Genomic DNA, 27314 nt, shown 5'->3' with positions numbered 1-27314 from the left:
TCCAAATAATCCATAGTTATATTGAAATAGCTCCGTTTTGTTCATGCGTTCAGGTTACAATCCGAAGGGTGGCGCGCGAGCGCATTTCGTGACAAAAAATTTTCAAAATATTCCATTACCGTACTTCGAAGCATGTCAAACGCTGTTTAAAATCAATTTTTATGCGATTTTTCTCTTAAAATAGCGATAATATTTCAAACGGGCGACGTTGTATTCATTCAAAGACTGAAAGAAAAACATGGAGTCGTCTCGTGGATGCGCATCTCCAGTGTCATTGTTCCCTGCCTGACCACTCACAAAAACTCCTGCTGTTTTTCGCCCAGAGACTGCAGAGACGTCATTCCACTTTCTGGCGCCTTCTGAGAGCCAATGGAAGCCTTAGAAAATGTCACGTTACAGCAGAGATGCTGTATTTTTGATAGAGATGCCCTAGAAGGAGAACAAATTGTCAGACAGGGCACTTCCTGTATGGAATCTTCTCAGATTTTGGCCTGCCATATGAGTTCTGTTATACTCACAGACACCATTCAAACAGTTTTAGAAACTTTAGAGTATTTTCTATCCAAATCTACTAATTATATGCATATTCTATCGGGTACATTTTTTTTATCCGGCCGTGAAAATACTGCCCCCTAGCCCCAACAGGTTAAGGCTGAACTTCCACTATACGGATTGAATAGAGGCTTAAGTTCTAGTTCGGTTTTTATAGAACATTAAGATGAAAAAATTCTTTTAACGTTTTAGATAAAATGTTTTTTTTTTTTATGTTTTAAATGAAATATCCTTGGAATGTCTTCCTAACATTCACAAACATGTTGTGCACAACATCTGTAACAACCCGCACAGAACATTCCCCTACGTTTCTTATGTTTCCAGGTAATGTAATCACTAAATGTGTTCTGGGAACGGTCTTGCAATCAGGTGACTGTTTTATACAAAAATTGTATAATCATCAGCACAACTGGACAGTTTTAGTGTTATTAGAACTTTTTGGAACAATTTTGGTTTGCTGGGATGACCCGCTCTTATCTGAGTAGACTTGATCAGAACCTACAAGAGCGGAGTGGTGTAACATGCGATGTTTGGATAAATATGATATTTGTTTATTTATAGTGTAGTGTTCATTATAACGCATATGTTCTGTCTGATCCCTCCATTCCCTGGCTGTGCCCCCCAGGAGCAGATCAACAGCTTGGTGAAGCAGGTGTGTGGCAAGGCCCTGGGGAAGACGACCGAGAAATGTAACGGTGCAAGCCCCATCAAACCACCATCTAAACGCGGACCCCGGAAGAGAGAAACCGTGGAGGTGTCCCTGTCCCGCCTCTCCTCCTCCCACCTGTCTCCCGCAGCCGTCATATGAGGACATTATCAACCCCCACTGCCCCTCCATCTTAGTTTGGAGAATCACTGTTGTCCTTTTTTTAAAGAAAGAAAAAATATAATGCCCCAAATCTCCCACGCAACCTTACTATGACGAACTACCCCACCCACCCCCTTAGTATGGCAAACTTGTGAAAGCAAGCAGTCTTTTTTTGCACTAGCACGGAAAATGTTTCTTCAGTTTCTTTTTTTTGGGGGGGGGGTGTTAGCATTAATTGAAACGTTCACAGGTAAATGTTGTGCCCCTTTCACTGCCCCCCCCCAATGTGTGCAGTCAGACCCATCGCCATCTGTCACTCAACTGTGAACAAAGGGACGAGTGGTGAAGGTGCTCCTTTTTTCATTTTATTGAAATGACACAAGTAGAACCCAAAGTTTTCTCTCATCTTTAGTTTTTGAAGATGAGTTGTTTTTATTCTCCTCCTCTGCCTGCAGAAGCTCCTGTTGTTCAGGGCCTGTTGTTCAGGGCCTGTTGTTCAGGGCCTGTTGTTCCCGAACCCACGCCAGGTAAAACTTGAAAGGCAGATGCGTTTTGGCTGGCTTGTTTTATTTGGGATTTTTGATTTTAGATTTTGAGAAAGTCTTCTGTGTTTATTTTGTTGTCGTTGTTTCCTTTTTCTTTGTTACTTGTGGAACTAGTGGTGCCGTGGCTGTATGTCAGAGAAACAGCCTGGGGTGCCGTGGCTGTATGTCAGAGAAACAGCCTGGGGTGCCGTGGCTGTATGTCAGAGAAACAGCCTGGGGTGCCATGGCTGTATGTCAGAGAAACAGCCTGGGGTGCCATGGCTGTATGTCAGAGAAACAGCCTGGGGTGCCATGGCTGTATGTCAGAGAAACAGCCTGGGGTGCCATGGCTGTATGTCAGAGAAACAGCCTGGGGTGCCATGGCTGTATGTCAGAGAAACAGCCTGGGGTGCCATGGCTGTATGTCAGAGAAACAGCCTGGGGTGCCGTGGCTGTATGTCAGAGAAACAGCCTGGGGTGCCGTGGCTGTATGTCAGAGAAACAGCCTGGGGTGCCGTGGCTGTATGTCAGAGAAACAGCCTGGGGTGCCGTGGCTGTATGTCAGAGAAACAGCCTGGGGTGCCGTGGCTGTATGTCAGAGAAACAGCCTGGGGTGCCGTGGCTGTATGTCAGAGAAACAGCCTGGGGTGCCATGGCTGTATGTCAGAGAAACAGCCTGGGGTGCCATGGCTGTATGTCAAACGGACCAAGGTGCCATGGCTGTATGTCAGAAATACAGAGCTAGGTGCCGCTGGTCTCTGTCTCTGTAGTAGGAGGGAGGCCTCCTTTGCTAGCAAGTGAAAACTGTGCCTGATACTCAACAAAGAGATCCATTGTTTTTGGTGCTGTTGGTTATTATTACTGTATAACAATACAAAAGAAAGGTGGGGTGCTGGCTAACTGCTAGCCCCCTCTCCCACAGGGCGGTAGCCTCTAGGCTCTTCTCTCTCATAGGGTTCTAGGCTCTCCTCTTGCATAGGGTTAGGGTTCTAGGCTCTCCTCTTGCATAGGGTTAGGGTTCTAGGCTCTCCTCTCGCATAGGGTTAGGGTTCTAGGCTCTCCTCTCTCATAGGGTTAGGGTTCTAGGCTGTACTCTCTCATAGGGTTAGGGTTCTAGGCTCTCCTCTCTCATAGGGTTAGGGTTCTAGGCTCTCCTCTCTCATAGGGTTAGGGTTCTAGGCTCTACTCTTCTCGATGTGCAATCATGTTAACATTCCATTCTTCCAGTCCTACTGTTTCATCTGTACCAGTAAACATTAATAATTTTATTATTTTCTATTTTGATTGTGTTTTTGTTCTGATGTGCGAGTAGAGTCACTAGTCAAAGGGTGTGAAATGTGAAATATGGAAATCCAAGTTTTCTTTTGGTGTGTGTGTGTGTATTTTAGGTTTTTCCCTTTTTCAGATGTATTATGAATTATTTTAGCAGAAGGTCCAACACAACATACATTTTTGTACATAATCCTGTAAATGTCTTTAAATACTCAAGCCTTTTCTGGGGTGAAGGAAGGAAAATGATACCTCTAAAGGTATTACAGGAAGCAAGGGAGGAAGTGCTTGATGAAGAAAAGCCTTACGTTTCAGTTTCTTCATCTGTGTGAGTTTGATGCTTACAGGGTTGCTCTGGTTACGTGTATACATTTTAAGTGCTGCTTACATCACTAAGACAAAGATATGGAGTAGCTATGGCCCCCTAGTTTTTTTTCTGTTTTTTTTCTTTAGCTTTACTTTTTTAAAGAAAAGGGAAAATATCTTCACAAAAATGTACTGAAAATTCAACAATGTAGTAGCTCCTCATGTTGCACTGAGCTTGCCAGTGGTGGCTGACAAGGTGATCCTATTATCCAGTTTGTTGGTTGTTGTTGTCCTTTACAGAAGACTGAACTGTTTTAGGAATATTTAATGAAAACCAAGTCGGTCGTTTTCAACAAAAAAGTGGTTGTCAAGTTTTTATGGCCTTACAATGTATTTTATTCAGATTTCTTTGCAATTTTCTTTTTCTACAGTATAAACTATTGCTCACGGTCTGGCAAGTTAATTTATTAGCACTGCGTCTCCATCTTTCCTTCAACTTGGAAAGAGTTCATGTTGGTTATATTGCCAGTTTTTTACTTTTGCAGTTTGTACTAAAGGTTTAATAAAAACGTACAGACAATTCACTGTCTTTTCTTTTGAACCTGCATGTCTGTCGTTGTGGTGTTCTGAAGATGTCATGTTACGAAACTAACTAGCCATTCTACTAATAAGTCTACTCTCCGTGTCTAGGGGTCCAAGCCTGACTAACTGGTCCATAACCTGATACAAATGTGTGCATTCAGTGTGAAACGAGGGTAAGCGGACAGATGTCTGTAATGTACCCAGGAAACGGCGTACTTACCAGGGTCCAGGGCGAGTTCTGTCCTGACTCTCTAGACGGCCAGCCCTACCAGACCATTTTAAGTTCAAATGGAAATATCTAAAAGGTGTAACAACAAAAAGGTGTCAAACCAACACTAAGCCCCCCCCACCAGACCGAGAGGCTACTTAATCCACCTCTCACTCTGCAATAACCTGCCAATCACACACACCTGTGAGTGATTACTCCATTACTTCAAGCAACTGTATGATATAATATTCTATAGAGTCATGTTATGAAAACATATGCAGGTGTGTGTGTAATGGCCTCTAGTAAAGAAAATAAACCGTGAATGTACGTCGCACTCGTCTGCGGTGGCGCCGGTCAGCTGTCCCTGTGTTCAAAGGGTTCAGGCTGGGATATAAATCAACAGACTAGTGGGGCGGAACAATGAAACAGGGTAGTTCTATTCCAGTTTCATTTCATTCTGAAATAGTAGTAAGGGATCAGTATGAGAAATGGCAGTACAAGGGGGTGAAATGTTTATTACCAATTCAAGAGATTTGGGGGGAATAATACTGTAACCACACAATGTTCAACATGGAATTATTTCTTTACAAAACGGATGAAAATACAGTGAACATAAATGATGCATCTCTTCCATGCATCCAGTGCATAGCAACCAGTCTTCGCAGGGTTTTGGTCCCTTCAGTGTCTTCACTTCTACCCTGGCCCTTACGTGGCCTGTGAGCTGCTGTCCTCAGTGTTTAAGTGTCTGGTTTCTGGGTGGGTGCAGTGGTTGGAGCAGTGGCCTCCCTGCTAGGCCTGTGTTGGGGGGAACCTCTGTCTCGTATGATTGCACCCCGATAGGACAGTGGATGCGGTCCTCCCTACCCTCTTCATCCTCCCTGGCCTTGGTGTCCTGGCTGTCAGTGCAGGTGGAGGAGAGGGAGGACAGCTTGTGTCTTAGCTCAGCCTGGGTGGGAACCTGCAGTGTGATCTCTGTGGTTAACGACTCCACATCTGGACCTGAGAGACAGAGGGAGGTTTTGTGCAGTGCCCGAGAACTAATCGAAGTATGAAGTTGCTGTTTACTGTTTATGTCTGTTTACATGTGTATGTGTGTCTGTCATACCCAGCATGGGCGAGGCAACGCTGTTGTCCTCTCCCCCAGAGTGGAGGAATACGTCAAGGCTCTCATGGTCGGACATGTCCATCAGGTCCATCTGCTCCAGCATGTCTACGTTCACCTCCATGGATGAAAAGCTGCCTATTGGCCCTGAGCAGCAAGACACAGGTGTTAGTCTCCACCGAACTAAACCAAGAATGCAACGGCAAGGGGCTGAGTCCAGGAAGAGCCTTGAAGTCTTTTTGTTTTTAAACTCTCAAAGAAATAAAAAGCCAAAATCATTTACTGCTTTCGGCAAATATATTTGAACCCACAAAATCTTGCATGCTAGCTAACTGACTATTCTTCTGGGTGTGGAAGTGGCTAAATCTGAATGAACAGAAACCACAGATTCAGCGCCTACTCACCACACAACTTTCAAGAAATCATGTTCCATCAAAAGAGCTGATCTGAATAATTACATTTTAGTCATTTAGCAGACACTCTTATCCAGAGCGACTTACAGTAGTGAATGCATACATTTCATTTTCATTTCATACATTTTTTTTTTCGTACTTGGCCCCCCGTGGGATTCGAACTGACAACCCTGGCATTGCAAACACAATGCTCTACCAACTGAGCTACGGGGAAGGCTAATTGTTTTAATCAAGCCTCACTGACTTGCCAGAAACCCTGAAATTGTTCTAGGTTGATGTCTGTAGGGTTCTGTCATGTCTAAATTGATTCCAGCCTGGTGTCTATGGTTCTATCCTGTTGTAAATTATTCCAGGCGGTGTCTGTATTCAATCAATGTCCTGGATTCATCACCTTGCAGGAACCGTATCTGTTGTAATACCGGTGTTAAGATGACGTGGTGCATGCGTTACAAACACACAGTGCACTGTGAGGGATGATTGACAGCTGAGGCGGCATACCTCAAGGATACGAGGAGAGCAGGGCAGGACAGCAGGGTGGAGCAGAGTAAACAGAGAGGGAACTGTTATTAGCCAGCCACACACACACACACACATGCACGCATACACAACTGGTGCTTTTCCAATGAGACCCCCACACCAGTGGGTCGCCAGTGTTTTATCTTAGTGTAAGCTGTTGTTTTTCCATCAACAGTGTGACACTAAAGACTTGTGGTGAGCAACATCAACAATGTCTGCATCATTCAAATCTGTTGTTTTGTGAGAAGGTGCAGGTCCGCCGGAGCCATGGCCCAGTGTAAAACAGATTCCGACCCATGTAGATTGAAACAAAAAAGTCAACCTTTTGGGTAAAACACTGGGGTAAATCCTTATTGGAAATGTACACCCACACACACACACACACACACACCATCTGTCACTGTGACCATACTTCTCCATTGAAGATGATAAGGCATTAAGGTGGGTCTCTCACCTCTCCTCTCAGTGATCTGCAGGTAGCCGGTGGACAGGTACTGATCCATGTCTTGCTGGAATGCCTCTTCAAAGAACTTCTGCCTCTCCTTCAGATTCACCAGGGCAGGTTCCACCTCCTTCAGCTTAAACTGGCTAGACTCCACCTCCTTTGGCTTCACCTGGGCAGGCTCCACCTCCTTTAACTTAACCTGGGCAGGCTCCGCCTCCTTTAAATTAACCTGGGCAGGCTCCGCCTCGTTCACCTGGGGTGGCACCTTATCCGCTACACAGGGCCGAGATATTTACATTTTTCATTTAAATGTCCAATGCAGCCATTTTTTTTATCTCAATAGCAAATAATTTCGGGGTAAAAATGAAGTACCTTTCTGTGATTTCTTTTCAATAAAAATTGTCAAAAAGAAAAAAATCGCTTCTTAGCAAAGAACAATTTCTCAAACAAGAATTTTGCTAGGACTTTCTGGGAGTGGTCTGATTGGGGAGGGGAAAACTGAAAACTAGATGTTATTGGCAGAGAGGTTTAGAACTGGTCTGTATTGGTCTAGTCACCAGGCAGGCCAAAACTCCATCTCACCAAAACAGGCAAACATTTCAGCCGGTCTTTTCAAAAACTCATACATTAAAAGGGCATTATCATAATTTTCTCAATTTCACAGTGTTATTCCAACCTCAAAGTTTGGAAGTATATATAAAACAGAATAAAATCACGTTTTTGCCTACACTGGGCTTTTAACAGCTAAACTCAAATAACAATGAATGATTACCGGCATTGATTACAGGTGGTTACTAGCATAGGTTACAGGTGTGTACAACATCCCATTTACACTATTGTAGCTATGTTGCATGAAATAATTTGATACAAAATGCTGTGATATCAGTTGCCCTAGAGCTTGGGCCTTTGAAAAGCAACTGACTGACTGTGTCTGGATGATGACAGAGCCTACTGACCGTCTCTGTCTGTCTGGATGATGACAGAGCCTACTGACCATCTCTGTCTGTCTGGATGATGACAGAGCCTACTGACCGTCTCTGTCTGTCTGTACGATGACAGGGCCTACTGACCATCTCTGTCTGTCTGGACGATGACAGGGCCTGGAGATTTAGACAACACAGCTGAAGTGACACTAACTGTTTCTCTCAGGCGGGGAGAGTCCGTTATATAAGAACGATCTAAGTCACGAAAGGGAGAGAGAGACTGGGATAGATAGAGTGGAAGAAAGAGAGCGGGTACAGTTGACGTCCCCATTATCAGCAGCTGTCCCCAGTCTCTCTCCCCCTTTCTTTCTTTAGCTTCCCCTCTTTCTCTCCATCACTCACTGTTGCCCTTCCACTCGTTCTCTCCATCACTCACTGTTGCCCTTCCACTCGTTCTCTCCATCACTCACTGTTGCCCTTCCACTCTTTCTCTCCATCACTCACTGTTGCCCTTCCACTCTTTATCTTTGTATGTGTGCTGCTGAGTGTAGTTGGTGTGTGTGTGTACAGTATTTGAGTGTCTGTGATTTTTTTTATGTGCGTGTGTGTTTGTGTGCCTGTGTACGTGCATATGTGTGTGTGTTGTGCTTTGTTTAAGGATGAATTAAAGGTAGTGGGGTTCCTAAGGGACTCCAGTGTGTTTCATTACTGTGGTTAGTTGGCTTCGTCTTTGTTAACCCGGAGAAATAAAAATATTCTGCCCTTGTAGAATGTGTCTCCATAGTAGAATTGCACATGTTGTAAAAATGAAATGAGTCATACATACTGTGCCAAGATGATTGAATCATGTCCCGGACCTGCTGTTTTCGACCCACTCTCTCCCTCCCTCCCTCCCTCTCTCTCTCTCCCTCTACCACACCTGTTGTCTCGACCTCTGAATGCTCGGTTATGAAAAGCCAACTGATATTTACTCTTGAGGTAGTGACCTGTTGCAACCACTGTGATTATTATCTATGAACATTTGAACCTCTTGAAGAACGATCTGGCCTTAATGGCCATGTACTCTTATAATCTCCCCCCGGCACAGCCAGAACAGGATTGGCCACCCTTCAGAGCCTGGCTCCTCTTTAGGTTTTTTTCTAGGTTCCTTTCTTCTATATCTGCATTGCTTGCTGTTTGGGGTTTTCGGCTGGGTTTCTGTATAAGCACTTTGTGACATCTGCTGATGTAAAAAGGGCTTAATAAATACTTTTGATTGATTGCTCATGTGTGCTATCAAATAAAATATTTGTATGTTGACTGATGAAGAACTCTGTATTTATAGACATTAGTATTCCATCCAAACATATTCCAACCACACCAATAAACAGATGTGTGGGTATCACTACATAACAACTCTTAATGGGTTGTAATCAGAATGGATGACCAAGGTTCACTTATAAAGCACACAAGGCATTCGGAGTGTATACAGACCGCTTGACTTCTTACACATTTTGTTGCGTTAAAACCTTATTCTAAAATTGATTAAATCGTTTTTTTCCCTCATCAATCTATGCACAATACCCCATAATGACACAGGAAAAACAGGTTTTTAGAAAGGTTTGCAAATAAAGAAAAAAGAAAATGGAAATATTACATTTACATAAGTATTGAGACCTTTTACTCAGTACTTTGTTGAGGCACCTTTGGCAGAGATTACAGCCTCGAGTCTTAGGTGTGACGCTACAAGCTTGGCACACCTATATTTGGGGAGCTTCTCCCAATCTTCTTTGCAGATCCTCTCAAGCTCTGTTAGGTTGGATGGGGAGCGTCGCAGCACAGCTATTTCCAGGTCTCTCCAGAGATGTACAATCAGGTTCGTGTCCGGTCTCTGGCTGGGCCACTCAAAGACAGTCAGAGACTTGTCCCGAAGCCACTCCAGCATTGTCTTGGCTGTGTGCGTAGGGTCGCTGTCCTGTTGGAAGGTGAACCTTCGCCCCAGTCTGAGGTCCTGAGCGCTCTGGAGCAGGTTTTCATCAAGGATCTCATTGTACTTTGCGTCATTTATCTTTCCTTTGATCCTGACTAGTCTCCCAGTCCCTGCCGCTGAAAAACATCCCACAGCATGATGCTGCCACCACCATGCTTCACAGTAGGGATGGTGCCAGGTTTCCTCCAGATGTGACGCTTGGCATTCAGGCCAAGGAGTTAAATGTTGGTTTCATCAGACCAGAGAATCTTGTTTCTCATGGTCTGAGAGTCTTTAGGTGCCTTTTGGAAAACTCCAAGCGGGCTGTCATGTGCCTTTTACTAAGGAGTGGCTTCCGTCTAGCCACTCTACCATAAAGGCCTGATGGTGGAGTGCTACGGAGATGTTTGTACTTCTGGGTACTTCCATCTCCACAGAGGAACTCTGGAGCTCTGTCAGAGTAACCATCGGGTTCTTGGTCACCTCCCTGACCAAGGCCCTTCTCCCCAATTGCTCAGTTTGGCCGGGAGGGTAGCTCTAGGAAGAGTCTTGGTGGTTCCAAACTTCTTCAATTTAAGAATGATGGAGGCCACTGTGTTCTTGGGGACCTTCAATGCAGCAGACATTTTTGAGTACCCTTCCCCAGATCTGTGCCTCAACACAATCCAGTCTCAGAGCTCTACAGACAATTCCTTCGACCTCATGGCTTGGTTTTTTCTCTTACATGCACTGTCAACTGTGGGACCTTATATAGACAGGTGTGTGCTTTTCCAAATCATGTCCAATCAATTTAATTTACCACAGGTGGACTCCAATCAAGTTGTAGAAACATCTAGGATGATCAACGGAAACAGGATGCACATGCTCTCAATTTCGAGTCTCATAGCAAAGGCTCTGAATACTTAAGTAAATATGGTATTTAATTTTGTATTTATTTTTTACATTTGCAAACATTTCTAAAAACCTGTTTTCGTTTTGTCATGATGGGGTATTGTTGAGGGAAAACATTTATTTAATCCATTTTAGAATCAGGCTGTAATGTAACAAAATACGGAAAAGTCAATGGGTCTGAATACTTTCCGAAGGCACTGTATAAGCAGTAAAATTATATTAGTATTCTGTGAGAGGGTTTTGGCTGGGCCTCTATGAAACTGGACATCATTATCTGATTGCAGGTCTCCATTTAGAGTGTTGCCAGACTACACAATTGAGCTGTCTCGTCCAGCCCAATAGTGGAAAGTAGGCTAACGCAAGCACATCCCACCACAGAGACAACAGATTAGCAATAAACACCATTCACGAGGGCACATTACTCACAATACAGAACTTTGCTGTCAATTTCCCTCCCTTATTCTTCTGAAACGCATCAGCTCAAATTATTGTCTATTATTAGATTTTTTTAAATACATATAATAATGCATATAATTTGGTTCTTATAAACTCATCATCTTAAAGGATTGTCTACTCTGAAATTAATTTACGCTGTTAATAGTGGCGAGTTAGAAGTAAAGGATCGGTAAGCAGTAGTGGAGAGTTCGTATGGGTTAGGGTTAGTGATTGAGGCTAGAGTTGAACTGGGATGTGGACATAAAGCTTGGGTTAAGGTTAGGGTCATGGTTGAGGCTTGGTAAGGGTTTAACCAGGATGTGAACATAAAGCTTGGGTTAGGGTTGTGGTTGAGACTAGGGTTAGGGTTAAACTGGGATTTAGGCATGAAGCTAGGGTTAGGGTTGGGGTTGAGACAAGGGTTAGGGTTGAACAGGGATGTGGACATGAACCTAGGGTTAGGGTTGTGGTTGAGACTAGGGTTAGGGTTGTGGTTGAGACAAAGGTTAGGGTTGAACTGGGATGTGGACATGAAGCTAGGGTTAGGGTTGTGGTTGAGACTAGGGTTAGGGTTGTGGTTGAGACAAAGGTTAGGGTTGAACTGGGATGTGGACATGAACCTAGGGTTAGGGTTGTGGTTGAGACTAGGGTTAGGGTTGAACGGGGATGTGGACATGAAGCTAGGGTTAGGATTAGGCTAAAGGTTAGGGTTAGGGTTGAAGCTAGGGTTAAACTGTGACGTGGATATGAAGCTAGGGTTAGGATTAGGGATAGCAACATGCTCATCTGTGCTTGTCTGGCACACAGGATTAATTACATTCATGTATCGAGCGCCTCATGACAAAGTGAACTGATGGTGAGCTGCTAATGACAAAGTGAACTGATTAATGACTGTGAGGGGGCGCCAGAACGACAAGACCACTCTGTCTTTGTTTGCTTTGTTTAATAGCTTCATTTGCATCCAGCGTACATGTGCTATAATGATTATGGCAAAGCAAACACACACACACACATACACAGAGGAGTTTCCACTACAGTACTCACGGGAACACAGTGCCCAGGCTATCTGCATTCTACTTTGGTTTGTGCAGACAAGAAAAGCGTAGGAGTGGGAACCTGGGGGCAAACTGAGTCACTCTACTGCTGTCAGGCCCACTCAACATCCTAGAGAGAGAGCTGGCAGAGTCAAATTAACAACACTTTATTAGAGCACTAACCATTACATCTACCAAGAACTGTCTATTAGAGCAATAAGCATTATATCTACCAAGAACTATATATATTGGAGCACTAAGCATTATATTTACCAAGAACTATATATATTAGAGCAACAAGCATTATATCTACCAAGAACTATATATATTAGAGCACCAACCATTATATCTACCAAGAACTATATATATTAGAGCAACAAGCATTATATCTACCAAGAACTATATATATTAGAGCACCAACCATTATATCTACCAAGAACTATATATATTGGAGCACTAAGCATTATATCTACCAAGAACTATATATATTGGAGCACTAAGCATTATATCTACCTAGAACTATATATATTGGAGCACTAAGCATTATATCTACCAAGAACTATATATATTGGAGCACTAAGCATTATATCTACCAAGAACTATATATATTGGAGCACTAAGCATTATATCTACCAAGAACTATATATATTAGAGCAACAAGCATTATATCTACCAAGAACTATATATATTAGCGCAACAAGCATTATATCTACCAAGAACTATATATATTAGAGCACCAACCATTATATCTACCAATAACTATATATATTAGAGCACCAACCATTATCTCTACCAAGAACTATATATATTGGAGCACTAAGCATTATATCTATCAAGAACTATATATATTGGAGCACTAAGCATTATATCTACCAAGAACTATATATATTAGAGCACTAAGCATTCACTGCCATTAAACTATCTAATGTTCATTTTGAACCGCTTACTCACTTCATTGCTGGAACTGTCAGTGTTCTATGTCAGCACACTCATTTAAACCAATGAGGCAACTGTAAACCAATGGTGGCTTATTCCTGTGACCAACACATATATTTTCATAGCCTCCAGTGATGGTTTATCTCATAGTAACTCCTATTTTAAACACATTTATGAACAATGAATAGATTGTGCAAGATGGACCTCTTCCTCCTCCTTCTTCTCCTCCTCCTCCTCCTCCTTCTTGCAGCATTCTCAAGTCCGATGGACAATCAGCACTAACCCTGAGTGGGAGAGAGAACCATGAGTAGGGAACATCACTGCCAAATCAGCAAGTAACCAAGCAACCAGTACAAAGTAGTACCACACAGTACACCACTGGTAATATTCCACTGTTTCCAACTTCTTAGTCTGTTAAACTGCTTGCACTGCAACACATTCCAATGTGTCACCTTCTCCTAAGTAAGCATTTCACTGTTAGTTTATATCTGTTGTTTACGAAGCATGTGACATATTTGATTTGTTTTGATCCTTCCTTACTGACCCAATACCTCTCTGGCTGCATTTACACAGGCAGCCCAATTCTGATATTTTTGTCCACTAAGAACATTTTACATCAGTTCTTTTCCAAAGCTAAACTGATTGGTCAAAAGACCAATTAGTGAAAAAAGATCAGAATTGGGCTGCTTGGAAGGGCCTCCCTAGTGGCGCAAAGGCATAAGGCACTGCATCACAGTGCTTGAGGTGTCACTACAGACCCGAGTTCGATCCTGGGCTGTGCTGCTGCCGGCTGTGACCGGGAGACCCATGTGGCAGTGCACAATTGTGCAGGGTAGGGGAGGGTTTGGCTGGCCGTGATGTCCTTGCTCTAGCGACTCCTGTGGCAGGCTGGGTGCATGCATGCTGATATGGTTGCCAGTTTTCATTGGCGTGGCTGGTTAAGTGAGCAGTGTGTCCAGCCTCTGTGTGAGTCTCCTCCCTAACCAAGCAGACAGTAGATTAGAGCTTCTCTGTGTATGAATATTCCAAAACCTTGCAAATGGTTTTTCAGATGATACTGTACTTTACTTAGTTTCACTGGAAAAAAAGCTCACGCCCAAGTTATGCTAAATCATCTCTGGAGAGCCCTGTCGAAGCAAGACGCAATATGGTTCTACAACAGTCTTTTAGAAGATTATCAATGATAGATACGACGATGTCATGTCATCCCAGTGTTCATCTCTCGTGTACAGATGTACAGTTGAAGTCGGAAGTTTACATACACCTTAACAATATACATTTAAACTCAGTTTTTCAAAATTCCTGACATTTAATCCTAGTAAAAATTCCCTGTCTTCGGTCAGTTAGGATCACCAGTTTATTTAGAATGTGGAATAATAGTAGAGAGAATGATTTATTTCAGCTTTTGTTTCTTTCATCACATTCTCAGTGGGTCAGAAGTTTACATACACTCAATTAGTATTTGGTAGCATTGCCTTTAAAATTGTTTAACTTGGGTCAAATGTTTCAGGTAGCCTTCCACAACCTTCCCACAATAAGTTGGGTGAATTTTGGCCCATTCCTACTGACAGAGCTGGTGTAACTGAGTCAGGTTTGTAGACCTCCTTGCTCACACACGCCTTCTCAGTTCTGCCCACAGATTTTCTATGGGATTGAGGTCAGGGCTTTGTGATGGCCACTCCAATACCTTGACATTGTTGTCCTTAAGCATTTTGCCACAACTTTGGAAGAATGCTTGGGGTCATTGCCCATTTGGAAGACCCATTTGCGACCAAACTTTAACTTCCTGACTGATGTCTTGAGATGTTGCTTCAATATATCCACATCATCTTGCAAGCCTCCCCCTTTTTCCTCCAAACTTAACGATAGTCATTATGGTCAAACAGTTCGAATTTTGTTTCATCAGACCAGAGGACATTTCTCCAAAAAGTACGATCTTTGTCCCCATGTGCAGTTGCAAACCGTAGTCTGGCTTTTTTATGCCGGTTTTGGAGCAGTGGTTTCTTCCTTGCTGAGCGGCCTTTCAGGTTATGTCGATATAGGACTTGTTTTACTTTGGATATAGATAGTTTTGTACCTGTTTCCTCCAGCATCTTCACAAGGTCCTTTGCTGTTGTTCTGGGATTGATTTGCACTTTTCGCACCAAAGTACGTTCATCTCTAGGAGACAGAACGTGTCTCCTTCCTGAGTGGTATGACGGCTGCGTGGTCCCATGGTGTTTATACTTGCGTACTATTGTTTGTACAAGCTGTTTAAAGGCACAGACAATTTAGTGTATGTAAACTTCTGACCCACTGGAATTGTGATACAGTGAATTATAAGTGAAATAATCTGTAAACAATTATTGGAAAAATTACTTGTGTCATGCACAAAGTAGATGTCATAATCGACTTGCCAATAATATAGTTAACAAGAAATTTGTGGATTGGTTGAAAATCAAGTTTTAATGACTCCATCCTAAGTGTATGTAAACTTCCGACTTCAACTGTATGTATGCATAACTGGTACCATAGATTCTATCGGGAAGGAATGGGATGCGGGGATAACGAGATGCAGTAGTTTTTTTTCTATTTTTTTTGGTTGTCACTGGTTATTTGGAAAAATCCCGATTTTGCAGGTGTTGGTATCTTTCAAATTTCGTAAGGGGAGGGGACATGAACTTGCAAAGAGAGAGGGTGGAGCTGCTTGTTTTCCGGTTCCGCTCCTCGTTCTAGCATCTTTTCATCTCTTCTCTTCACACGTATGGACCCAGACCTTAATCAAGCAGCTGACCAATTACGTGGGACTTTATTTCTGGGTTAACCAAGACTAACCCAGTGTACAGTATACATCTCTAACCCTAACCCAGTGTAGACATCGTGCCAACCCAGTATAGACATCATGCCATTCGCCAGATGTGCCAACATCTGTCAAATAGGCTAAAATACTCCAGACTGCAGTAACTCATTACATAACATTTCCTTGTTTTACTAGCCTTGTGAGGACTTCCGATACCAACAAGGATAGTAAAAACCAAACCACACACACACACACATACACACACGCGCGCATGCCACACGCACACACAACCACACTGTAAACAATGCTTTGGGGGCAACCTTTAATTCCTTCAATATACAGTTGCTTCTTCTTTCATTTTCTCTCTTTGGCTTTGCTAATGTTGTTGGTTCCCTCTGGCTTTCATCATAAAGGGCTATTCAGATCCACCAGCTAATGTTCCCTCTCTTCTACAGCACTGTTATTGTGAAGCAAGTGTTCAATGTTCTGTCCTTTCTTCCTGTCCTGTTCTATACTGCCCTGTCCTATCTCCGTCCTGTCCCATCTTTTTCCTGTCCTGTCCTACCTCCGTCCTGTCCCATCTTTTTCCTGTCCTGTCCTTTCTTAGCGCTGTCCTGTCCCATCTCTTTCTTGTCCTGTCACATCTCTTTCCTAAACACTGTCAAACCATCCCATCCTAACCATCCAATATTCTGCTTTCAAAATGTGTGGCTGTTTTAACAGACCATGGAACATGAATGTCCTGAGACTTACAAAGGGGATGGATGGATGGGTGGGTGGATGGAAGGGGATAGGGAGGAGGGAGTTGAACATGGTGGTGGAGAGGTGGAGGAGGGAGTGGTGGAGGAGGGGGATGGATGGGTGGGTGGATGGAAGGGGATAGGGAGGAGGGAGTTGAACATGGTGGTGGAGGAGGGAGTGGTGGAGGAGGGGGATGGATGGGTGGGTGGATGGAAGGGGATAGGGAGGAGGGAGTTGAACATGGTGGTGGAGAGGTGGAGGAGGGAGTGGTGGAGGAGGGGGATGGATGGGTGGGTGGATGGAAGGGGATAGGGAGGAGGGAGTTGAACATGGTGGTGGAGGAGGGAGTGGTGGAGGAGGGGGATGGATGGGTGGGTGGATGGAAGGGGATAGGGAGGAGGGAGTTGAACATGGTGGTGGAGAGGTGGAGGAGGGAGTGGTGGAGGAGGGGGATGGATGGGTGGATGGGTGGATGGATGGAAGGGGATAGGGAGGAGGGAGTTGAACATGGTGGTGGAGAGGTGGAGGAGGGAGTGGTGGAGGAGGGGGATGGATGGGTGGGTGGATGGATGGAAGCGGATAGAGAGGAGGGAGTGGTGGAGGAGGGGGATGGACGGGTGAATGTATGGAAGGAGATAGGGAGGAGGGAGTGGCGGAGGTGGGGGATGGATGGATGGATAGATAGATGGAAGGGCAGAAGGAGAAGGGAAGTGGGGGGTTCGATAATAATGAAAGCAATAAAAAGCTTTCAGTCTCTCATCTCCTGTGTGTTTGTGTTTGTTTGTGTGTGTGTGTGTGTGTGTGTGTGTGTGTGTGTGTGTGTGTGTGTGTGTGTGTGTGTGGGGGGGGGGGGGGCACGCCCACACTGAGCTGTCACAATCAGCCACATCACCCATCAATCACTGGTAGCTACAGCACCAATAATTTCCATCGCAGATGTTTTGTTATTCATTAATAACATACGTATCTTAGTATTACTGTGTTCAGTTGTGGTTGCATCTTATCCTCTTCACTCCAAATGTTTGACATCAAATAATGTTGATATGAATTAAATACACGTTTGAAACGAAATCCATACGTTTGAATCTAAATCCAACCCGTTTAGAGATTCATCTACAACCACCAAAGAATTACTAATTTTTTTGTGACAACTATGACCATTATCAAAGTTCAGATTACATTTTTTTTAAAGAAAACCAGATTAAAAAAAGGCTACCAGGAAGAAGAAGAAACATATCTACAAATATTACAACTATCTAATAATCATGCATGGATCAACATCTGCTAGTCCACCATACATTAGCATGTAGACGTTATGACACAAACAAAAAACAATAAGGAAATAAACCAATACAAGCGGGTGTCAGTAGCATAGAAATATAATTATATGCATATATACTGTACGTATATCTATGGTGGGTACCTACAGCTATTCCTCTGTCTTCCGTCCATGGATCCTGGAGAAGAAAACATCCCAGCGGTGTTGTAGATCAGAGCCAGAGGAAAGGAAGAGAAGGGCAGGATGGGTTGAGGACAGGGTGAGGCGGCAAAGAGAGGCGATGTTACCAACTCTCAATCACAGCACCGTCTGTCTCCCTCTGCCGCTCATCCTAAGAGGCTGCTTAATTAAACCACTATCTCACACACACAGTCATGCACATATAGAGTATTATACACACACACTCTCACACACAGAAGTACGGCAGCAACGTTCTCCCCCACACTGGCCGTCTGAAAGGGTCGAGCTGCTGCCTGCAGGCTGAATGGTCTGGCTGTGGAGACAGAGAGGCTTCAGCACGGCTAGGAGCTGGGGATGGACCAATCTCACGGCTAGGAGTTGGGAATGGACCAATCACATGGCTAGGAGCTGGGAATGTATCAATCTCATGGCTGGGAGCTGGGGACTGACCAATCACATGGTTAGGAGCTGGGAATGTACCAGTCACTCAGCTAAGAGCTGGGAATGTACCAATCACACGGCTAAGAGCTGGGAATGTACCAATCACATGGCTAAGAGCTGGGAATGTACCAATCACACGGCTAAGAGCTGGGAATGTACCAATCACACAGCTAAGAGATGGGAATGTACCAATCACATGGCTAAGAGCTGGGAATGTACCAATCACATGGCTAAGAGCTGGGAATGTACCAATCACATGGCTAAGAGCTAGGAATGTACCAATCACACGGCTAAGAGCTGGGAATGTACCAATCACACAGCTAAGAGATGGGAATGTACCATTAGCCACAGTCATAGAGCTCCGATAAGAGCAGGGAGAAGCAAAGAGAGGCAAAAAGTGTGAGTGTGTGCGTTTGTGCATGTGTAAGACAGAGAGAGGAGGAGTAAGATAACCTCTGATATGATGTGTTGTTATCATTTACATCTGGCTGGACAATAATCCAAATTCAATAAGGCTGAACATCATAACAAAAATCAGCCCCTCTTCTTTTCTCCTCCCTCTTCTCTTAGGGCCCAATTCAGATTTAGGAAATGTACGCCTTTCCTGTGCACACATTTCCTACGCACTTCTCAGTAGCTGGTATTCAGACTTACAGTACCAGTCAAACGTTTGGACACACCTACTCATTCAAGGGTTTTTCTTTATTGTTACTATATTCTATGTTGTAGAATAATAGTGAAGATATTAAAACAATGAAATAACACATGTGGAATCATGTAGTAACCAAAATAATATATTTTAGATTTTAGATTCTTAAAGTTGCCACCCTTTTCCTTGATGACAGCTTTGCACATTCTTGGCATGCTCTCAACCAGCTTCACCTGGAATTATTTTCCAACAGTCTTGAAGGAGTTCCCACATATGCTAAGCACTTGTTGGCTGCTTTTCCTTCACTCTGTGGTCCAGCTCATCCAAAACCATCTCAATTGGGTTGAGATCGGGTGATTGTGGAGGCCAGGTCATCTGATGCGGCACTCCATCACTCCTCTTCATGGTCAAATGGCTCTTACACAGCCTGGAGATGTGTTGGGTTATTGTCCTGTTGAAAAACAAATGATAGTCCCACTAAGCGCAAACCAGAAGGGATGGCGTATCGCTGCAGAATGCTGTTGTAGTCATGCTGGTTAAAAGTGCCTTGAATTCTAAATAAATCACTGACAGTGTCACCAGAAAAGAATCCACACACCATCACACCTCCTCCTCCATGCTTCATGGTGCGAACTACACATGCGGAGATCATCCGTTCACCTACTCTGCGTCTCACAAAGACACAGCGGTTGGAACCAAAGATCTCAAATTTGTACTCATCAGGCCAAAGGACAGATTTCCACTAATGTCCATTGCTTCTGTTTCTTGGCCCAAGCATGTCTCTTCTTCTTATTGGTGGCCTTTAGTAGTGGTTTCTTTGCTACAATTCGACCATTAAGGCCTAATTCAAGCAGTCTCCTCTGAACAGTTGATGTTGAGATGTGTCTGTTTCTTGAACTCTGTGAAGCATTTATTTGGGCTGCAATTTCTGAGGCTGGTAACTCTAATGAACTTATCCTCTGCAGCAGAGGTAACTCTGGGTCTTCCTTTCCTGTGGTGGTCCTCATGAGAACCAGTTTCATCATAGCACTTGATGGTTTTTGTGACTGCACTTGAAGAAACAGATTTCCGGATTGACTGACATTCATGTCTTAAAGTAATAATGGACTGTCGTTTCTCTTTGCTTATTTGAGCTGTTCTTGCCATAATATGGACTTTGTCTTTTACCAAGTAGGCGTATTTTCTGTATACCAACCCTATCTTGGCACAAAACAACTGATTGGCTCAAACGCATTAAGAAGGAAAGAAATTCGACAAATTAACTTTTAACAAGGCGCACCTGTTAATTGAAATGCATTCCAGGAGACTACCTCATGAAACTGGTTGAGAGAATGCTAAGAGTGTGCAAAGCTGTCATCAAGGCAAAGGGTGGCTACTTTGAAAAATATCAAATATTTAACACTTGTTTGGTGACTACATGATTCCATATGTATTATTTCATAGTTATTGGTGTATTCGCTATTATTCTACATTATAGAAAATAGTTTTTAAAAAAAATGTAAAACCTGGAATGTAGGTGAAGATGTGTCCAAACTTTTGATTGGTATTGTACCTTATGCAGGTACATAACGGGCTCTGCAGGCGTGATCAGCCAACTTCCTGCATTTCAACACATTTTGCCATGGTGCAGAGATTTTTTGTTGTTGTTGCTGTTTTATTTATTACATTTTTACATTTTTAATTGAACCTTTATTTAACTAGGCAAGTCACTTAAGAACAAATTCTTATTTACAATGACGGCCTACCAAAAGGGATTAAAATTAGAATTCTTTTAAATAAATAAAATAGAAATATAAGACAAAACACACATCGCGACAAGAGAGGCAACACAACACTACATAAAGAGAGACCTAAGACAACAACATAGCAAGGCAGAAAAACATGACAACACAGCATGGTAGCAACACAACATGACAACAACATGGTAGCAACACAACATGGTAGCAGCACAAAACATGGTACAAACATTATTGGGCACAGACAACAGCACAAAGGGCAAGAAGGTAGAGACAACAATACATCACGCAAAGCAGCCACAACTGTCAGTAAGAGTGTCCATGATTGAGTCTTTGAATGAAGAGATTGAGATAAAGCTGTCCAGTTTGAGTGTTTGTTGCAGCTCGTTCCAATCGCTAGCTGCAGCGAACTGAAAAGACGAGCGACCCAGGGATGTGTGTGCTTTGGGGACATTTAACAGAATGTGACTGGCAGAACGGGTGTTGTATGTGGAGGATGAGGGCTGCAGTAGATATTTCAGATAGGGGGGAGTGAGGCCTAAGAGGGTTTTATAAATAAGCATCAACCAGTGGGTCTTGCGACGGGTATACAGAGATGACCAGTTTACAGAGGAGTATAGAGTGCAATGATGTGTCCTATAAGGAGCATTGGTGGCAAATCTGATGGCCGAATGGTAAAGAACATCGAGCCGCTCGAGAGCACCCTTACCTCAATAAATTATGTCTCCGTAATCTAGCATGGGTAGGATGGTCATCTGAATCAGGGTTAGTTTGGCAGCAAGGGGTGAAAGAGGAGCGATTACGATAGAGGAAACCAAGTCTAGATTTAACTTTGGTCTGCAGCTTTGATATGTGCTGAGAGAAGGACAGTGTAATGTCTAGCCATACTCCCAAATACTTGCATGAGGTGACTACCTCAAGCTCTAAACCCTCAGAGGTAGTAATCACACCTGTGGGGAGAGGGGCATTCTTCTTACCAAACTACATTACCTTTGTTTTGGAGGTGTTCAGAACAAGGTTAAGGGTAGAGAAAGCTTGTTGGACACAAAGAAAGCTTTGTTGTAGAGCATTTAACACAACATCCAGGAAGGGGCCAGCTGAGTATAAGACTGTATCATCTGCATATAAATGGATGAGAGAGCTTCCTACTGCCTGAGCTATGTTGTTGATGTAAATTGAGAAGAGTGTGGGGCCTAGGATGAGCCTTGGGGTACAGGCAATAGCTGAGACAGCAGATTTTCTGACTTTATACACTGCACTCTTTGAGAGAGGTAGTTAGTAAACCAGGCCAAAGACCCCTCAGAGACACCAATACTCCTTAGGATGGAACGGTCTACCGTATCAAAAGCTTTGGCCAAGTCAATAAAAATAGCAGCACAACATTGCTTAGAATCAAGGGCAATGATGACATCATTGAGAACCTTTAAGGTTGCAGTGACACATCCATAACCTGAGCGGAAACCAGATTGCATACCAGAGAGAATACTATAGACATCAAGAAAGCCAGTCAGTTGATTATTGACAAGTTTTTCCAACACTTTTGATAAACAGGGAAAAATAGAAATAGGCCTATAACATTTAGGATCAGCTTGATCTCCCCGTTTAAATAAAGGACGAACCGTGGCTACCTTCCAAGCAATGGGAACCTCCCCAGAAAGGAGAGACAGGTTAAAAAGGTCGGAGATAGGCTTGGCGATGATAGGGGCAGCAACTTTAAAGAAGAAAGGGTCTAAACCATCTGTCACATCTGCTCCCGCTCTTCCCTCCTCCTGGCGCTTGAGGGCGCCAGGTTGCCCTGCATCACGCACTCCTGGCATCCATCACGCACACCTGCCTTCCCTCGTCACGCACATCAGTGTTATTGGACTCACCTGGACTCACTTATCACCTGTTCCTTTCCTCCCCTATATTTGTCAGTTCCCAAGCTCTGTTCCCCGCTGCTGCATTGCGTTGTTTTTGTCTTTAGTATTAGTTTGCTGACGCTGTTCCTGTCTCGTTCTATGTCCGTCTTTATTAAATGTTTTACTCCCCGTACCTGCTTCATCTCTCTTCATCTTTTTGGGGTGAAGTTTCAGGATCTCTTCTAGCACCTCGGACTCAGTGACTGCCTGCAGGGAGAAACTTTGTAGTGGGGCAGGGGAAAAAGAGGGAGAAGCATCGGGGATAGTCACATTAGAAGGGGTGGGAGATGAGGAAATATTGGACGGGCAAGGAGGCATGGCTGAGTCAAATAGGAATCCTGACTTAATGAAGTGGTGATTAAAGAGCTCAGCCATGTGCTTCTTGTCAGTAACAACCACATCATCAACTTGAAGGGACATGGGCAGCTGTGAGGACGAGGGTTTATTCTCCAGGTCTTTAACCGTTTTCCAGAACTTCTTGGCGTTAGACCCACAGAGAGAGAACTGCTTCTTAAAGTAACTAACTTTGGCATTCTGGATAGCCTGAGTGCACTTGTTTATTATTTGCCTGAACGAGAGCCAGTTAGCCTGAGTACGCGTGTGCCGAGCCTTTCGCCAAATGCAATTCTTGAGGTGGAGTAACTCTGCAAGATCATGGTCGAACCAGGGGCTGAACCTGTTTTTAATTCTCATTTTCTTAGTGGGGGAGTGTTTGTTAACAATACCACTGAAAATATCAAAAAAGAAGGTACAAGCGTCTTCGACAGAGATCAAGCTGATTCTATACCATTTTAAAGAGGACAGTTCATGAAGGAAGGCTTGCTAATTCAAGTTTTTTAGCAAGCGTCTATGACAAATCAGGACAGGTCGTTTCACTGAGCAGCCATTACGAACACAGGCTGTAAAACAGTGATCACTAAGGTCATTACAGAAAACACCAGACTGATACCTATAAGGATTATTTGTGAGGATAACATCAAGAAGAGTAGCCTTTTCTGGGTGTTTGGAGTCATAACTTGTGGGATTGGTAATAATCTGAGAAAGATTAAGGGAGTCCCATTGCTTTAGGACTTGGTCAGGTGGTTTAAGCATGTCCTAGTTTAGGTCACCTAGCAGGATAAATTCAGACTTGGTGTAAAGGGCCAGGAGAGAGTTAGGGCACAGGCCGATACTGATAAAGGACGATAGCACCCAGCAATGATCAACAAAGAGCTATTTGAAATTTTAATACTTAAAACCAGCAAATCAAATTGTTTGGGGACAGACTTGGTGGAGACAACCGAGCACTGAAGGTGATCCTTGGTAAAGATTGCCACTCCCCCACATTTGGAAGATCTGTCTTGCCGAAAAAGGTTATAACCAGGAAGGTTAACATCAGTATTCAAAACACTCTTCCTTAACCACGTCTCAGTAATGACCAACACATCTGGATTGGAGCTCTGAACCCACACTTTCAATTGCTCCATTTTAGGTAATAAGCTTCTAGTGTTAATATGCAGAAAACCCAGGCTTTTACGGGAGCAGAAATCAGTGAAGCAGATATCAGAGCACAAGTCAGAATTGGGGCTAGCAACAGTAGATGGGCCAGGGTGTACATGCACATTTCCAGATATCATCAACAGTAACACAATCAAGGCACGGCAGAGGACAGGGAGAGCTCTGCAGTGCTGATTTATGACATCTGAATGTGCATCAGATGGCAACAAGATCATATTTTACAGCAATTTCATCAGGTAACATGAATACAAAGCCGACAAGAGGTGGTTAGAATGGGATGGGAGCCCAAAAGTCTGTGAAACCAATAGAGAGTCAGAGTCCTGAGTGTGGGAACAAACATAGTCCGTCCCACGGTTGGGTAAAGAAAGTTTGTGGTCAACAAAGCATGCAGGTGTCATGATGCAAATAGTAAAATAGCTAAATGCACAATATTTAAAAAATATATATAACGACTTGGGGATAGCCATTGTAAGTTCAGAGTCACTCACCCTAACAGTGCATGTGTGCTGGAGGCGAGCAGAAGCTCGGGAGAGAGGGGGGGGGGTTATAGCTCATCTCATGATTTTGTTCACATTTTGCCATGAGGCCGAGAGACATTTTTGCAGTTTTAAAGCTAATTTCCTGCAATTCTACACATTTTGTAATCATATTCTATCTGGGGGCACCCCAATTTCCAAATATGGTTTTGGATTGGGGGCCCCCTGGTTCGGTAATCCGACCCTGACTACTGCTAGCAATCCTCAGGAACAACCACATGAACATGACAGAGGAAAGAAATGTAAACTAAAGATGTAATGGAATGATGCAAAATGTAAGGAAACTAACATTAAAGTGACAGTTATAAATCTATAGTATGTGGGTATAACTGACGGTGGCTACCAATAGTGGCTAATATTTAACGTGATACAAAATGTAAAAACAACAGTGAAAAGTCAGGGCATATAGTTTTTTAAATTGCATTGGTACTATTTTCACAAGTATGTGATACATTTTCACAACTCTTGTCACGTTCCTCGTATTCTCCCTCATCGGAAGATATGTCGAAATCACTCGATGACCAATACGCAGCAGGTTGACTGTTCCACATCATATTTATTTTAGATGGAAACGACAAAACAAAATAAACACTCAGAGGAGAAAGGTGACAGTTTCACAGGTGAAACGAAACACAGTGCAAAATTACAATTACCCACAAAAATCAAACAAACACACCCCACTATATGGGACTCTCAATCAAAGGCAGATAGACAACACCTGCCTTCAACTGAGAGTCCCAACCCCAATTAACCAAACAAACATACACTCACTAAACTCCACATAGAAATACCTAACCTAGAACCTACCCCAACACTCACAACCCCACTATACCATAACCAAACATAACTGCCACGTCCTGACCAAATATAATACAAAAAAACCTAAGTATATGGTCAGGACGTGACAACTCTTAGTATAAAACTTCAAACTGGTCACACACGCAGCCTGTCTTTCCTTCAAAACCTGTCATTATGCATTACTTTGGATTGTAAACATGTTTCACCACACAATTATTGATTAAAAATATAAGTTTATTGTGAAATGTAATGAGAACATTGGTTTAATCACTAAAACACAACATAATATCTGTTCAATTTAGTATTTTTAACTGCCAGTTAATCCAATAGCAAACAATGCAAGCTACGTTTCAAATAGCCCTTAGAAGTGCTGAAAGTAATATGCTAGAGTACTGTAAATTACAGTAGATTACACAGTTTTCACATTAGGCAATATACTTACATTACCCAACCAAATTAACGAAAAATCTATAATTTACATAATATTTATCCAATGTGAAATTAAAAAGGTGTGATCAATGAAGACATCCTTGACGATTATTCATGCAAAAAAAACGATTTAATTTTTCAGACATAATTGCAACATAGGTGTACTGTCTGTAATCAAATGTAAGACATTAAATGAAAGAAATTAAATGAATGAAAACAAAACCGAACGTGTAGCACGCATTAATTTGCATCAAGCCTGTCTTGAGCATTTGTCCATAAATTCTCATCCACATCACAGTGAATGTCCTCATTTTTCATGCACCGTGGGAAAAATCTTTCGGCCTGTCGAATCCAAGCTTGACATTGGTCTGCATTGATGTCGTTGCATGCCTCATCCATGGCCAAAAGGAGAGTGTCATGCTCATGGGGATGGTGATTGTACACCTTCCAACTCCATGCTGAAAACAATTCCTCAATAGGGTTGAGGAAAGGAGAGTATGGGGGCAGGTACAGGGTCACGAATCAGGGATGGGCCCGAAACCATGCTTGAGCCACTTTTGCATGGTGGAACCTGACATTGTCCCACACAATGACATAGATGACCCCTTTACCTTGACAAGCCTGTTCAAGTTAAATGAGAAACACAATGAGGTGTGCAGCGTTGTAGGATCCAAGTAATGGCCGACGTCCTACCAGCCCATCTTCAGAGATAGCTGTGCACATGGAGATGTTTCCCCCACGTTTTCCAGGCCCATTGGCCGATGAGGTTCCGCCTACGGCGCCATGTTTTGGCCAGGTTGAAGCCCGCTTCATCTAAAAATATATACTTGTTATGGTTCACAGCAGCATCAAGCAACATCACCCTTTAAAAATATATTTTGGTTAGTTATTTTTTTACAGTACAGTTCCAATATGATATTGTGAAGTAGCATGTGTATCAAATAGTAACAGTAATACAGTATATAGTGCTGTACCGGAACATACTCGGCCCGCAGTTGTTTCACCCGGTCGTTGTTTCTCTCAAAAGGCACCAGGTAAATGTTTTTCATAGACACCTGGTGTCCCTTCAAAAGGTGGGCGATTGTTGTTCTGATGGTCGAACAGAGTATCAGTATACTGTAACATGTTTTGTGAATTTACATGCATTACAATATGTCATTTATTGTAAATGTAATGGTAAAACATAGTGCATATCCTGCAGACTTACCATTTTACTTGGCGAAATGTTCTCATGATGGAATTGACAGTTGATCTTTTCAGATTGGGGTGAACTAATGTGTCAGCCTCTACCATGGTAAAGCCGCTGTTTACCACATGGTCAACGACGATGGCCAGGACTTTATTAAACATAACAGTTCCCTGCCGTCTGCCTCTGATGTCCACCTCTTTGACGGGGCCCATGCCCACCACTTTGACCTCTTTGACGGGGCCTATGCCCACCTCTTCAACCTCTTTG

General features: G+C 43.2%; 2 protein-coding genes across 3 annotated transcripts in view; one reads left to right on the top strand and one right to left on the bottom strand.

Moving 5' to 3' along the window:
- The window catches only part of LOC106588581 (protein Jumonji), a 97434-nt gene extending 93395 nt beyond the window's left edge, over window positions 1–4039 (top strand). For both annotated transcript variants that reach the window (XM_014177727.3, XM_082970075.1), the window contains one exon: window positions 1178–4039. In XM_014177727.3, the coding sequence (XP_014033202.3) occupies window positions 1178–1360 (183 nt within the window). In that variant the 3' untranslated portion in view covers window positions 1361–4039. The remainder of the gene's footprint in view (window positions 1–1177) is intronic.
- Window positions 4040–4738: 699 nt separating this feature from the next.
- LOC106588583 (dysbindin) lies at window positions 4739–18202 on the bottom strand. The gene is made up of 4 exons (XM_014177731.3): window positions 17840–18202; window positions 6735–6998; window positions 5355–5489; window positions 4739–5248 (listed from the first exon to the last, which is right to left on the bottom strand). Exons 1-4 carry the CDS (start codon window positions 17883–17885, stop codon window positions 4980–4982), a joined length of 714 nt encoding a protein of 237 aa, XP_014033206.1. The 5' UTR covers window positions 17886–18202; the 3' UTR covers window positions 4739–4979.
- Between the last annotated feature and the right edge of the window lie 9112 nt (window positions 18203–27314).

Source organism: Salmo salar, chromosome 27 (assembly GCF_965601325.2).
Source record: "Salmo salar chromosome 27, fSalSal1, whole genome shotgun sequence".
NCBI classification, from domain to species: Eukaryota; Metazoa; Chordata; class Actinopteri; order Salmoniformes; family Salmonidae; genus Salmo; species Salmo salar.
The sequence above is the reverse complement of the archived record's forward strand: the minus strand, read 5'-3'. Positions and strand labels throughout refer to the sequence as shown.

Coding starts and splice junctions, on each gene's coding strand:
- LOC106588583 (XM_014177731.3), bottom strand. CDS start 17,885: ATGTTTTCTTCTCCAGGATCCATGGACGGAAGACAGAGGAATAGCT. Junction 5,490..6,734: donor GCAGATCACTGAGAGGAGAG/GTGAGAGACCCA, acceptor CAGGGCCAATAG/GCAGCTTTTCATCCATGGAG. Junction 5,249..5,354: donor CGTTGCCTCGCCCATGCTGG/GTATGACAGACA, acceptor TCTGTCTCTCAG/GTCCAGATGTGGAGTCGTTA.